This window comes from Ammospiza caudacuta, chromosome 9 (genome assembly GCF_027887145.1).
Source record: "Ammospiza caudacuta isolate bAmmCau1 chromosome 9, bAmmCau1.pri, whole genome shotgun sequence".
Classification (NCBI taxonomy): domain Eukaryota; kingdom Metazoa; phylum Chordata; class Aves; order Passeriformes; family Passerellidae; genus Ammospiza; species Ammospiza caudacuta.
In genome coordinates, this window is record NC_080601.1 from 10,475,753 (window position 1) to 10,490,473 (window position 14,721).

The following is a 14,721-nucleotide window of genomic DNA, read 5'->3' on the forward strand; positions in this document are numbered from 1 at the left end:
TAACAAATACCCTTTCTTTTCTGGCAATTAAAATAAAGAAAAAGGAAAAAAAGTCACAGAAATAAGAGAATGGAAACAAACTTATTTTCATTCCCTCTTTCCTAGTTGTTCACGAAGGAAAAAAAAAATCCTGCCCAGCAAGGGGTAAACATTTTCAATTTGCTGCACTAGATTAGATTAGTTGGATACTACAAATAGTTACAAATACATCAATGCAGATCACCTGAGGGGTAAATTCTGCCCATAGCCACACATAAACAGATGCCTTTCTCTGATGTGAATGAGGCTTGTGATTACTGGAGAATTTATTTTTAGATGATTATTGAGCTACTTGTAATGAGCAAAGATGAACTTTATTTTGGGGTTTGCTGTTTTAAAGACGCTGAAACCTGCTCTGCTTGTCACTGTCATTGGTTTTACTTCTGTGCTGCTTCAGTGGTGGTTTTTGCTGGCTTTCTTCCTCTTCCCTTTATTGTGTTACTAACCTGCTCACTTTGAAGCACAGACGTTGTGAAACATCACAAGAGCAGGCACAGGCTCTGCTGCTGGGAGTGCCCACCAGCTTGGCTGAGCAGGAGGACAGCTGGGAAGGGGATTTTTCCCTGTCAGTGGCACTGGCCCCCGCTGCAGTTGGCAGCAGGGGCTGTGCCAAGGACCCGCTGCCAGCCGGGCACTCCAGCCCAGGGGTCAGGCTGAAACTGTAGAGCTGTGTTTTCTACTTGAAGATGATATTTCAGACCTGTGCTTTTGCAGCTCAGCAGAGTGGGTAAATAGATTGTGTGTATCTTTGAAATGAAGTGTTAATGTGATTTAACCACTTTTTACTTATCCTGTTACAGCAAAATGTGTATCCTGTTTTTGGAAGCTGGTTTACAATTACGAGGGCTCTCTGCAGACTGTGTTAATGTTTATACTTTTCCTTTAAAGCAGGGAGAAGCTTATAAGGTTAAGACAAAGAAAGAAGTCAGACATGTGGAGAAGAAGAGTTACTCATGAAAGCTGAAAGCCAACCACTGAACGGTGAGTGTGATCAATTTTCTTCCCTTGTTGAAAGCTTTTGCCAGCATGGGGAACAGCACTGGGCTGCACAAAGGCTTGCCTCTGCTGCCCTGACTTTACTTTCAAGCTGCACCTTTCCAGCTGCACCTGAATAGCTGGCCCTTGATCTTGTGAGCAGAAAATGACCTTGCGTTCACATATAAAAATTAATCTTTATATATCTATATTCCACTTCTTGGAAAATAAAACAAAGCAATACTCAGGCATGTGTAAGATTTCTCGGAATTTTACAGTGTTTGTAATACATAGAACTATCTACCCCTAAAAACTTAAACACAAATAGTAAAGGAGCTGCACACAAATAAACTAGGAGTGAAATGTTTCTTCCACTGTCAGACATGTGATCTGAGGGCAGTTATGCAAGTCAAAGTCCTTGTAAGTGAAGTGTCTCAATATTTGCCAACAAATAGTCCCTACCAACTGTTCCTTGTGAATTTTATTGATCCAGCCTTAACGATTGTAGCAAGGCAGCAGCTGATGGTTTAAGGGCTTCCCAAGCTAAACCCAAAAGCACAGACTGAGACACCCTAGCAGGGCACTCTGTAAAGATGTGAAGAAAAGAAGCCAGAGGCTGCTTTCTCTCACTGACACAGCTACACACAGAGATGTGCCTGTGTGTCTTTCAGTGCTGCTCCATCAGTCGTGGCTCCAAGTGTGTAGGTTTAGCATGGATGTGTCTTTTTTCTGCTCTTCTCTCTTGGCTTTGCTGGGTTTCAGGAATTGGACAGAGGAAGAGTTTATGAAGTGCAAGACTGTGGATTATCCTTTTACTGTACATATGGTATAGGATTGACTGTAAGAACAGAATAAACAGGACCTGGCAAATAGACCAGATAGTGAGGAAAGGACAGACAGAAGCAGAGTCTCTGAGTCACCAGTCCCTTCTAACTGATGCAATGTAAGGTAGCCCCTACAGCCCCCTGGCCCTACAGGTGCTCTGTGCATGTGAGCAGAGCCATTTGGACAAACAGCACTCAGTGTGTGGGATCTAGCTGAGGGATTTAGGGGATCAAGCCCCAAGGAGCAAGCTCTGTGAGGTGGCTGGTGTGATTTCAGTATCTGGTAAGCACCTACTGCATCCACCTGAATTCCTGCTTTTACTGAGAGTCCTCCTGTGTGTGCTGATAGAATAATACAGCTTCTTGTGACTTGGTGCTCAACATACTCATAAAATATTTATTGTTTGGAAAGAGGAGGTGATTCTTTTGACACAGCTTTCCCCTTTATGGAGCTCAAGCATGTGGGAGTAAAGCAAGCCAAAGCAATGGCACTGTTTATATGAAATTGTATCCCATGTTGGGTCCCGTGCTGCTTCCACTGTCAATCTGCAGGGGCAGAGCAGCAGAAATGTGTAAATTCAGGCATTGAAGGCAATTGAACCTCATAAATTCAAGCATTGAACCCCATAAGCAATGCAGCTGAAGAGCCTGCCAGCGTACGAGTTTGATGCAAAAGACACCAGGGATAAGCATTTATTTTTAAAATAACATTATATAAATTAGGCAGTCTTTGCCTAATGTATGAAACAGTGTGACCTTCAGGAGGCCAGCGTCTGAGCTCCTCAGAATCAGACCTGCTTCCATGACTGCTGGTGCATTTCTCCTGTGATTTCCAGTAGGCAGGTCTTCCATGCTGGAGCCCCTGAGGAACTCATGGAGTCTGCCTTAGATAATGAATTGAACCTTTGCTCTGGGGGGAATTTTGTCCTGTAAGATGAATCTCTGTGCTCCAAACTTTGATATGATAAGCATGGCCAAATGAGCTCTACGTAATTGTGAGTCTGGTCAAGAGCCCATTAAAAACATTTCATTTGGATGCAGAAGTGGATGTGTTTTTAGAGGCAGGGGATTCTATAGAAAAACTGTTTGTTTTGTAATCACAAAAGACAAAAAAAATCCTGTTGGGCAGGCAGAGGTGAAGTGTTTGAAAATAATCACGATGTTAGCTAGGTTTTGCTGTGGAAATGTCCCTGTCACCACTGCAGATAAGCCCACAGCGAGGCATAGGTGAACGGAGAAGCCAAGAACTCGTGCGTGCAGTTCCGCAGGACAGCGCGGTGTGAGCTGCCGTGACTGCTGCAGTGGGAACAGGCGGCTCTCAGCAGCAGGACAGATTTATGGCAACTGTAGATGTGGGCAAGGACAGATTGCTGTAGCGTAGAAGGAGACTGTGAGCACTCCTGGGGGATGTGTGTGGACCTGTGACATGATTAGTGAGCAGGCATGTCCGTGCCAGCCTGAGCCCTGCCGGCTGCACTGTGCCCAGGTGCCCGAGAGCTGCAGGGCTTCCACTCCTGCTCTCTGCTGTGTTTGTGCTTCTGCTGACTGCCCTCTCTGCTGCTGTTGTGCAACACATGTCACAAACTTGCTGTCCTTATGTGCATGGCTCTGTTGGAGGGGTGAGAGAGCAGGAGCTGGACTGTCTCTCCTTGTGCCGCCCATGCAAGCCAGGCGGGAGGGAGATGGATGGCGCTGCTCCTTGTCCCTGCTTTTGTCCTTCACCAAGCCTCCTAAAGGCTGGGTGCTGCATTCCTGCCTCTGCAGGAATGTTCCCTGAGCAACTGGCAGAGGTGGATGTGCAAGGAGAGCAGGTTTTCCATCACTGTGGGGATGCTTGCACACAATGAAGAAAAACGTGCTGTGGAAGCAGCAGCTCTTTCCGTCTGGAGATGATGCTGTTCCTTCCACAACAAAAGAACCTATTCCTTGTCATCAGTGGATCAGATGAGCTGGTGGCATGTCCGGGATGATGAAATGCAGTCTGCTGCAAACATAATTATAAATCAGTTCATGAGCAGTGTGGACATCCATCTGCAGCTGCATTTCCCCCTCACGCTGGAGCTCAGCTAATGCCATTGCCTACCTAGAAGCTGTGTGATTTAGCCTATTGCAGAATTCCAATTACATTTCTGTTTAGTCAAGGAAAGGCATGAAACTGATTCTAACAAGATATTTGTGAAATGATTTGTTCTTTGTTTTCTCTCCACAGTGTGCTTTTACTGCCAGTATTCTAGAGGGACACTCACGGAAGAAAAATCAACAGGAATTAAAACATTCACCTATAAAAGTGTGCGTGTGTTTGCTGCTTCCCCACATTAACCGCATGGTTTTTATGCAAAAAGAAAAAAAAAAAACATACAAAAAAATCCCAAACAAAAAAATTAATTTAGCATGAGCCAATTTACAGAGCATGGAAATTCACGTTCATTCACAAGATTGGAGGGTGCTCAGTTACCAATGCAGTGTATATACAAGATGCCATGCTGTTAACAGCTTCTCTCAAGCAGTTTGATGTCATCTCAAAAGAAATAAATTCCTGTGGCCAGAGAGGATGTGCGAAGACGAAATGGTTAAACCATGGAAAGACACTAAAAATACTAAAATCCACAACAGCTCGCCTTATTTTTCTTGGACCCAAACTGTCAGGGTATAAAACACTATTTGTTTCTTTTTTAAACATCAATAGTTTTGCTGTAAATAAATAACACTGTATAAATTCTAACAAAATAGAATAAGTGTTGATAAGGCACTGCCTTTTCGATCACAAACAGAATATTGCAAATGCATTGAGCAGGCTAGGTGTCTCAAATGGCTGCACCTACAGGGATATTCTGGGTGTATCTTCACAGATTCTTGTATATTAGCAATTATAATGTTTGTATATGCAAAATCGCTAGCTTGATTTTAAAAAAATCTTTAAAATCTGCTGCAAATTTAAATGATTCCCAAAATGAGGAATTCTGTAGTTCTGTGAAAATTTTTCTTCAGAGTACTAATATTTTGATGCATGTGTTTCACCTTATTTTGATTAAATCTTTTCCAGTTTTGCAAACACTATTCCGCAACATGAAAAATAAGATTTTATCTGTAAACACAAAGCCCTTCATCTAATATTTGTTGCTGTTGCCAATTTTTCAATGAAATTACCTAAGACCCATAACATATACAGTAGTTGCATTATGGGGAGGGGGGTGCTATCTGTTCTTGCTTTATAATGGGGGTAATGCTTGCAGCTTTAGAAGTGGGTTGGTGCTCTAAGGAGCACAAGTTTGGGATATTTTTAAATGAACTGAAGAGAAATTATTAGCTAATAGACTGGCAGCACGCTGTAAAATTATTACTGTATTGTGTACTGGCTATAAGATGTAGAATCTTTCAGTAAGCCAATCATCTGTAATCATCCTAGCAGTGTAATATTAGGTTGTTAAGGCTGCTGTGTTTTAAAGGGCATTTTTATTTGGTTTTTGGTGAAATACTTTAATTTGTTGATTATATTCATATGGAAACAGCATTCATTGATAATAGCTCTAATTACATATGTATGAAAACAACAAACACTGGATGATCTAGTTGATTATTTAAGCATAAAATAAATTGTGTTAAAACTCTTGGATAACGTGTATTTGGCAGTGTTCTTGTACCCCACAGATGTGAGGCTTCGCAAGGCCAGCAAGTATCTTCCCCTGGCTTTCAGCTGCTTTTCCTCTCTGTTTCTTTTGTCTAATCCACCTCTTCATCTTCCCAGTGTGACAGGCCATCACTTGGCAGGCTCTCCCCAGGTCGGGGCAGCAGGAGGAAAACACAGCAGCCAGCAGCACACGCCCAGCAAGGCCAAGGAAAACGCACTCCTGCATTGGAGATTTGGGGAAAGGGCCTGTGCAGCAGGGGTGTGTGCAGCCCTTTCTCCAACACATGCGAGCTCTGCACCTCCTGTGAATTCTTTTGCCCTGTCAAGAACCAGGAAAAGCACTACCAAAAGCAATTTTCTCCCCAGTATCAGTCAAATCAATAACAGACCCACAGCCCATGAGGACATTAAAATGTGCATCTCCTGTATATCGCATGCACTTCCTGTGTATTATGGGTGATAGACCACTGTATAAAGAATGGCTAAAATAGAGATTTGTAGGCAGCATCAGTACACACACTGCTCTGAACTGCAAGCTTCTGCTCAGGTGCAGTAAATACAGTTTATTATGCAAGGATCTGTTTTACCTGGCTTTTAAGGCAGCGTGAAGATGAGGTACTTCACCCCAGCTTTGGCACCTGAGGAAGCTCCTCTTCTACAGATCCACCTCAGTCTGCTTGTTGTTATCTGGTGATCTCCACAGGGACCTGGTCTCACCTGGGTCAGTCAGCAAAGCTCTTCTGACTGTGATGAACAGCAGCACTTGGAGAATGTAACAGGTTGGTTTGTCAGTGTCTCTGAGTTATTAGGGCCACTGGCTTTTGAAGCAGTGATGGTAAATGAAGTTTTCATCGTTTGAGCAGCCAGTCTGTGTTGCAATGTATGTTTTGCCTAGGTCAGGACACTGCTGGTGCTGGTGCAGTGCTGGTGGTTCAGGTCCTTATGCCAAAGTTTGGAGGACAAATGCCACTTACGCCACGGGAGAACAAGTGCATCTTCTTGCAGTTCACAGTCCGACAGCAGCGATCATCCTGCAGCCTCGCCATCCAGACACCTCCTTCCCTCCCCTCCAGCATCCTGACCAGCTGAATGAGAAAGAGTGTTTTCAGGAAATGCTGTGAAATGTATATATATAATACACCGTGATTGTACAGGTAAAGGCCGTGGTGACAACCAGCAGGAAGGCAGGAGCTGTACTGCAGAAGAGCCTCTCTCCAATCTCTGACAGCATCCAAAAGGCAGCTCTTTGTTTGACTCATCTCTTCCTCTGCCTGGTTCCCTGTCAGTGCCAGGTGCTAGTGTGGAAAGAAGCTGTGACTGTCCCCAGAATGGCAGCTCTGGCAGGCAGAGGAGCTCCTTGTGCAGACAGAGAAGCCAGGCTGCCTGTGCAGGTAGCAGTGTGCAGGTGAGTCTCACAGCTCTCCTGCCCGTGCTTTGTGTGGCAGCTCCGTGCTCTCACCCGTCACAGCACACTCAGGAGCTGCCGGCTCAGCTCAGGGCTCTGAGGGTGCTCCTGCAGCCCAGCCCTGTCACAGTGAGCAAGCTGTGACCACAACAGCCTCTCCTGGGCCAGCACTGACAGGTCCCGCTGCTGGCAGGTGCCAGTCCCCAGCTGCTGCTGCACGGGCACACCTGTGTCACAGTTTGCTTCTCCCTTAAATACAAAGAGACAACAGAGAACAGGAAATATGCAGCTAAATTCACAGAGTTTACAATTTCATACTAAATGCTGCACAAACAGGATTTTCAGGCTGTTGGTTTTGCACTGAGTGGTTCCAACAGTAGCTCAGGATGTTTGGGAAAAAACAAGGTTAAAGTGTAAGTGGTCATATGAGAAGGAAAACAGAAATCTTGCCAGAACTAGCAAATGGCACAGACAGCTCTGGAGTGAGAGAGGACCCTACCTAAATGTGCACTTTTGTCTTTTTTTTTTTTTTTTTTTTCATGTTTTCCTCAGTGGGAGCATTCCCCTTAGAGGCAAAATTGTAAGTCATGGGACTCTGATTGCATCTATTAAAATAAACTTGATTGCTAAATAGAGTGTTATTTTCATCCTTTGATATTTGATTTAGCACTAATTAATAATGCTGCAGAGTATCCTACCGTACTTTTCCCATTTCTGAAAGAATATCAATTACATTTTATTTGTGGCCAGTAACAATTTTAATGTCAGAAATTCTAAGAGCTCCCGTAGTGTGGAGCCAACATTAGTGGGATAAGTGGCAGTCACTTGCAGGATTGCAGCACCCTGCTAATTAATGCTAATTTCCTGAGGGGTTGTTTAACACTGGCTTTGTCTGTATCACACACTGTGCAGGAAATCGAGGTGCTCTGCTGGGGAGGCCACTGCAGCCTGGGATGTGGGGCACATGCTCCCAAAAACCTCTCCATGCCCTCTAGAGGAGGAGTTTAGCAGGACCAAGTGGATAACATTTGGTGAAACTCCATGAAGCCCATCAGTGGCAATTTTATCAAATTTTTATACGAGCTCAGTGATGCTGGGCAGGGTGTTGGCAAAGGGCTTGGTTGTTGTCCGAGCCACGTGCATGATGTATGGAAAAGCTGTTGCTGATCCATTGCATTCTTGGCCTCAGAGTCGTGTGTGGGGAATGCAAACAGAACCTCTGTTTTCAGAGCAGATCCTGCCAAACTGGGGCTGGAGGAGGAGGAGCTCCTGGTTCAGCTTGCCTCCAACCCCCAAGTGAGCAAGGTGAGCAAGGGAGGGGAAAATGGTCTCCTAGTGCACAAGAAAATACTCTTGCTTGGTTGAAAGTACAGCAGTTTTCTGATGGAGATGTGGACCCTTTAGCCTCAGCCTGCTAAAAAATGCTTGATGTAAAAAATAGTCCATTACTGGGAGAGGAAAAAGTTAGTAAAGGACAGAAAAATGAGCTGCTCAAGGAAAATCTATGTATGTGCCACATTTTTCATAACTGCTGATGCTAAAAACAGCATGCAAATTGTGCATGTCTTTATTTTTTTGACCCGGAGTCCTGGACGATGGTGAAGATTTATCATAAAAGTTTTGTTGGTACTTTTCCCACCACACTAATGTTCAATTATTGAGGGCCATTTGGGCTATAAAACAGCAAAGTACAGCAATCCCCTGTTCACCAACTTCCTCGGAAGGCTTCCAGGGGATGGGTATCATCATCACATGGCCAGACCAACAGAACCAACCTGGTATGAACTCTGAACAAATTCCCTGGAGAGAACAGGGATACAAAATCAAAGCCCCAGAGCTGAAGATGCATTAGCTACTGGCTGGCTACCACACAGCACATTTTCATAGTCAGATACTCCATCCTACTAAGAGACTTCTTTCCTAATGCAGCTTTCTGATTAAATAATTGCTGGTCAGAAAAGCAAAGCAGCATGACATTATTTTAATCTAAATTGCTTGTTAGAAAACATGTTTTAACTTGTATCAATAGATGTCTTAATCCACAATTTGGGGTTTTTCTGCTCATATAAATATCTTTCAAACCAAACTTTCTGCCCTTCTACAACCTCTCCACATATGCACTCCATTTCCCCCTTTCAATATTCCCTTGTGTACAGTTCATGTTCTTTTTAATGCTGCTTCAGTTTATTTTCCTAGCAGTATATTTCATTAATTGCATTTTTCTACAACTTTGTCTTTCCATTCCCTCTTTCCCCTCTGCCCCCCCATTTCAGTCAGGTACTCAGTACTGTGCAGACTCTTTTTCCCTAGGTTAATTAGCTTTAGTTGGCCTTTTCCTCTTCAGTCTATAACTACTGAATATTTTAATGAAATTGTATTCCTATAGAAGGTCTTCCAGCCGATTAATGGACCTCTGGAATTACATTAAGGATTACATTAAATCTCTGAATGTACGTCTTCTAACCCCTCACACCTAGAAATGTGTTTTATACAATATTTCTACTGTTGATGTGAGTTTATGGAACACTGTTTCTAATTGCCCATTACCTCCTGTAAGGATAGTTTCTGTGAATAAATCCCTGTTTTATTATTTGTTTTTCTTGATTGGTCTGCTCTCCTGCTATAACAGTGCTGGTGACATTTCCATAGTCTTTATTTCTACAAACACCTTTCCTTTCCCCCTTACAGTTCAGCGTTTATTTTTTATGCAATAAAAAGATACTGAGGCAAGGAGGGTGGGGACCTTGTCCTGCAGGTGCTGTGGTGGTGGCAGGCTGGTTATGGTGGCTTTTCCTGTGATGCCAAGCCTGCAGTGGGGACCAGGAGCAGGGGCACCTAAGCAGCCCTATTGGTGGGGCAGCCTCTGCTGTACGTGTCTTCAAAAGGGGGTTTGGCTAATTTTGCTCATAGCACATATTTATACTTTTTAATTGATTTGGTTAACATCCTACAGAAGTGATTTTTAATTTTGGGGGGGTGCTAATTAGGATAACATTTTCTGTCCCTGTTTAATGTATTAATTAGGAGTAGTTGGCTGTAATTGTAATTAAATATACAGGTGCTATTTTTTAAATGACAGAACTGCTGTTGCAACAAGAAGGATGCCATCTCAGATCTAAACATCCAGGGCCCTTGAGTTTTCCTCCCACTCCTGCACTGACTCAGTGTTTGTCACTGGGCAAGTAACTCAGCTTCCTACCTCCCTTTCTTGCCTTCCAGGGCTATTGTGTGAATTAATTAGATAATGTTTCAGCATGGCTTTGAACTAGAGAGAGCCACAGAAGTGCCAAGTTATCATTCACTGTTATGAAAGTCAGCGTGCTGGCTGGGAGTGAGACCTCTGATGCCAGCCCAGCAGAGAGAGAGGGACAGCAAAAGTGGCTGGAGGAAAGCTCCCCTTTTGCCTCAAGATCCCTCATCTCTGTAGCTGCTGTCTGCAGCACCCCAGAAGTTCTCTGCACCAGATCTGCCTGGTGTGATCCCAGGGATGCAGCCCCTATCTGAGCCTATCCAGCCCAGCTGCTGGGCTGAGGATGCTGCCTGCACCTCCCTGTCTGTTTTCAGGCTAATTTTAGTGTCTGAAGGAGCAGAGGACACGTCCTCTGAAAAATTATAGTGCTCCAAATCAGCAAAGCACTTAAGATTAACATGGATAGGTCTGAAGAGTGGCTTAAGGTTAAGCACGCTGTGGGGCTTGCTGGGTAAGATTAGCCTGGAGCAGATGTGTGTTCTGCTGATTCAGGCCTTCAAAATATTTAGGCCTTGATTCAGCAAGACTGAATGCTCAAATGTGAGCAGTCCTGCTGAAAGCAGTGGAGAAAACTGGCTGATCAGAGCTGGGCAGAAGGATGGAGTGAGAACATTGAGGTATAAACCTGCTAGTTTAGAAATTAGTTTCATTTGAGGATGTGCACAGAGACAAACCAGCTGTGCAGCTCTTGCCTATGCTGTGGAGGTTGTGCATGAAGTAACATTTCCTCATGACCCCATGGTGTCCAGCCAGCTTCCTAAATATCAGCACACTTATTTGAAAGCAATTCTGGTGAAATGCAACTACCTGTCCAAAACAGCGCTTGCTATTTTTTGGATCCTATTTTGATGCCTCAAGGGTTTTATTCCACAGCCCTTGCTGGTGGAAAGGCTCAGCCTGGGCATGGAGGTGGCAGCTGCCCAGGTGGTCAGGCTTGTGTGCCCCTGCAGAGCCAGGGTTGCTGCAGGGACATCTTAGGACAGCACTGAGAAAGGTCTCATGAGACCTCACAGACATCCTCAACTGCTCTGTGCATCTGTGGCAACATCTCTTGAGGACAATGCTCTTGTGTTTGGAAGAAATCCCAGCCTAACTAAGCCCAGAGATGGGAAATCCAGCTGAGGGGCAGCCAGGGTGATCATGAGGGTTGCTTGGTGGCTTTATTACATGTTAATGTCATCGCCAGGATCAGTGTGGAGGCAATGGAATGCAGGAGTGTGCCTCAGCTTCCACAGGGCTGGCAAGGGGATGCAGGACCTTTTCTAGCCTGAAAAGCCCTGAATTGATGCCTCCTGATGGGGCTGAGGAAGAGCTCTGGGTCTCTGCTGGGATGGGGACTCCCACTTGCCCCCCTCTCCATTCTGAGCCCTGTTTGGGGCAGCGTTGTGTGCCAGGGACAGACACACGGACGGAGATCAGAGGAAACAGTTTCCAAAGCTCAGAACTAGGAACAGCCCTTTTCTTGTGATTAAGAGACCAAAAATAAAATGACCTGCACTTATATTCCCAGGCAGGTGAAAAGAATAATTACTTTACAGAGATGGAATTCCTCCATATATTAGAGCCATTAAAAAGAGTAAAATTTGAAATTTACTATGGCATGGAACAAAAAGGTAATGCAGTTAGAGATAATGAAATCCTTGCTTGCCACTAATGGAAGAATTATTGTTGTTAAAGACCCCTTCATAAATAATTGGGAAACCAATTATACAGTCTTGGGGACTAATTTATCCAGGAGCAATGCAGACCATGTTTTGCCATGGAATGAGCGGCACGAGTTCTCTGCTATAGCTCGCTGCTGCTCTGCAAAGAAATAGTAAAATAAAGAAAGAAAGAAAAAGAAAAAAAAAATGAAAGAAACTAATGTACTTATTAATCAGGAAATGCACTATCAGCAATGAGAGATGGGTGTCCATATATCTCAATTCAAGGCGGTTTTGCTGAATTTGGAGGGCTGCATTAAGATGCCAGTTGGTCTGTGTGCTGTGAGGGGAGCAGGGCTGGCGGCCGGGGCTGTTCCCCCGATCCCGGGGCTCGGCGGATGGGGATCCCCGCTCCTTCTGCTCCGAGCTGCCCCGGGGAAAGGGCCCGGGCCGGGGGTGCAGCCCGGGCAGCGCCGTGAGCCGCTTTGGTACAAAAATCCTTAAACAAAACAAGGTTTGGGGCAGTTTGGGTGGTGTGGTGCCACGCACGGGTTTAGCGGTACGATGAGGTGAGTCCCGCGAATGGGCTGTTCGCCCGGAGCTCCCGGTGTGCATTAAATCCCCCCGGGCACATCCCGATATCGGGCTCCGTGTGGGAGAGATCCTCCGGGCACGTCCCGGGAAAAGGATTCGGTGTGTAGGGATTCCCCACGGGGAATATCCCGAGTTCTGTGTGTCCGGGATCCCGTATCCTGGCACATTCCGGTCCCGGGCTCGGAGTGTCCCGGATCCCCGCTCCTGGCGCATCCCAGCGGGTTCCAGTGTGTCCCGGATCCCGGCATGTGCCGGTGTGTCCCGGTGTGTGCCGGATCCCGGCACATTCCGATGTGTCCCGGATTCCCGCTCCCGGCACATCCCGGTGTGTCCCGGATCCCAGTACATCCCGCTGTGTCCCGGCGCCTCCCGGATCCCCGCTCCCGCTGTGTCCGGGCCGGCGCGGTGCCGGCGCGGGCCGCCAGGCGGCGCTGTGGGCGGGCGCGCGGCCCGTCTCGGCGCCGGCGCGCGGCGGGCGCCGCCCCCTGCTCGGGCGGCGGCGGCGGCGGCGCGCGCGGGGCGATGGCGGACAGCGCCAGCGAGAGCGACACCGACGGCGGCGGCGGCAGCGGCGGCACCGCGGGGCCGCTGTCGGGGGGCGGCCCGGGCGCGGGGCCCGGCTGCGGCGCTGCGGGCGGCGGCGGCGGCTCCTCGGGGGGCGGCAAAGCGGGCGGGATCGTGATCTCGCCGTTCCGGCTGGAGGAGCTGACGAACCGCCTGGCCTCGCTGCAGCAGGAGAACAAGGTGCTGAAGATCGAGCTGGAGACCTACAAGCTCAAGTGCAAGGCGCTGCAGGAGGAGAACCGCGACCTGCGCAAGGCCAGCGTCACCATCGTGAGTGCGGGCGGCGCCGCGCCGGGCCCGGCGGGCGGGGAGCGGGGGTGTCCCCGCCGCGGGGTGTCCGCGCAGGGCGGGCCCGGCCCCGGCCGCGGCCTCCCCGCCGGCCCCCGGCTGCCTGCCGGCTCGCCGGGACCGGGCACCCCGGGCGGGCCCGGCTGTCACCGCGGCCCGGCCGCGGGGGACGCGCACAGGTGGGGTCGCCCCGCGCCCTTCGCGCCCCCTCCGGCGCCGGGAGGGCAGCGGCGGCGGAACCGGCGAGGAGCCGAGGCGGTTCCCCCGGCCGGACCCGCGTGGCCGCCCGGCTCCCCGCGGGGAGGCGGCCCCGCCGGCCCGCCCTGCCCGGGGTCCGAGCGGCCGCGGCTCGGGGAGGGGCCGGGCACGGGAAGAGCGATGCTCTCCGCTCCCCTGAAGTTTCTCAAAGTAGAGATTTCCACGGAGTTTAAGTAATCTGCGGAGATTACGGATTATCTCTTCAGCCGTCACCTCTTCGGTCACTGTGCAGAGGCGGTGAGCTGCAGGAATAGCGTCTTGCTCATGAGGAAGTGTTTGGTTTGTTTGTAATGTTTTGTTAAGTGCTGTATTTCAGGGTATTTGAAAACTCATATAAATAAGACTCTTAAAAACAGTGCGAGTAGAGCAGCACTCTGTCTCGGCAAGAGCTCAGCTCCTGGTTTATGAGCACTGTGAGGATAGCTTGGAGTTTAACACCATTTTATGTGATGCTGTTAGGCAGGAATCATCAGAAAAGCGCATATCAAAACACTACAAAAATATTGTTCTGTTCTTCTCTATGAGATTGGGAGTTAGGAGTTTAAGTTCTAGAAATTTTTGATTATTCAGTGGCTAAAAGGGTTGTTTAGGTATTGTTGGTCATGGCGTGCATGCAGAGTAGGTAACTTGCCAAAGACCTGTTAAAGGTAGATCTGATACTGTCCCGAACATCCTTGCCAGTGCAGGTGGAGATGTGTTAAAGGTAACTCTGATACTGTCCCGAACATCCTTGCCAGTGCAGGTGGAGATGTTTTACGCGGGACCAATCCCACCTATGTGTGTGCACTCTCATCTCGTGATTTTTCACAGGGGATGCTTTGCTCTGAGCCTAATGTCTGTTTTATTGATACTCAGCTTTTCCATTGTCAGTCCATCTAGCCAAGAAATGGAGCTTGCCTAGGCATACCTCTCATCTGCTCCTAGTAGTAAGCGTTCAGTGTCTAGCAGGATGTGGGCCGGAAGAGTGCATGAAATACAATACAGAAGTAATTTATTCAAGGATGACAAATATAGTGCTAGTCGGGGAAATGTGTGCTTTGTTAATACTTTACGAGAAGAGAATGTGCCTTAATTAGGTAGCGGCGGAGTGCCTTCTAATGTTGAAAGGGGCTAAGGCGCCTTGTCAGTCAGACATTTTCTCTCTGCCTGTTAGGAAGGCACAGCATCTTTCTGAACCCCTGGTAGGTGTTTTGTTTGTAAACAACTTGGAAAAAATGCTTGTGTGCATTACAGTTCTGGCAGTGTCTCTAGGG

At 47.4% G+C, this 14,721-nt stretch overlaps 2 protein-coding genes across 3 annotated transcripts in view; both read left to right on the forward strand.

Annotated features, from left to right (window-relative positions):
• ANK3 (ankyrin 3) overlaps positions 1 to 4,276 on the forward strand; it is a 189,704-nt gene extending 185,428 nt beyond the window's left edge. For both annotated transcript variants that reach the window (XM_058810081.1, XM_058810082.1), the window contains 2 exons: positions 928 to 1,020; positions 4,048 to 4,276. In XM_058810081.1, coding sequence (XP_058666064.1) covers positions 928 to 996 — 69 coding nt within the window. In that variant the 3' untranslated portion in view covers positions 997 to 1,020; positions 4,048 to 4,276. The remainder of the gene's footprint in view (positions 1 to 927; positions 1,021 to 4,047) is intronic.
• Positions 4,277 to 12,880: 8,604 nt separating this feature from the next.
• The window catches only part of CCDC6 (coiled-coil domain containing 6), a 48,670-nt gene continuing 46,829 nt past the window's right edge, over positions 12,881 to 14,721 (forward strand). The window contains exon 1 of the mRNA XM_058810237.1: positions 12,881 to 13,192. Coding sequence (XP_058666220.1) covers positions 12,881 to 13,192 — 312 coding nt within the window. The remainder of the gene's footprint in view (positions 13,193 to 14,721) is intronic.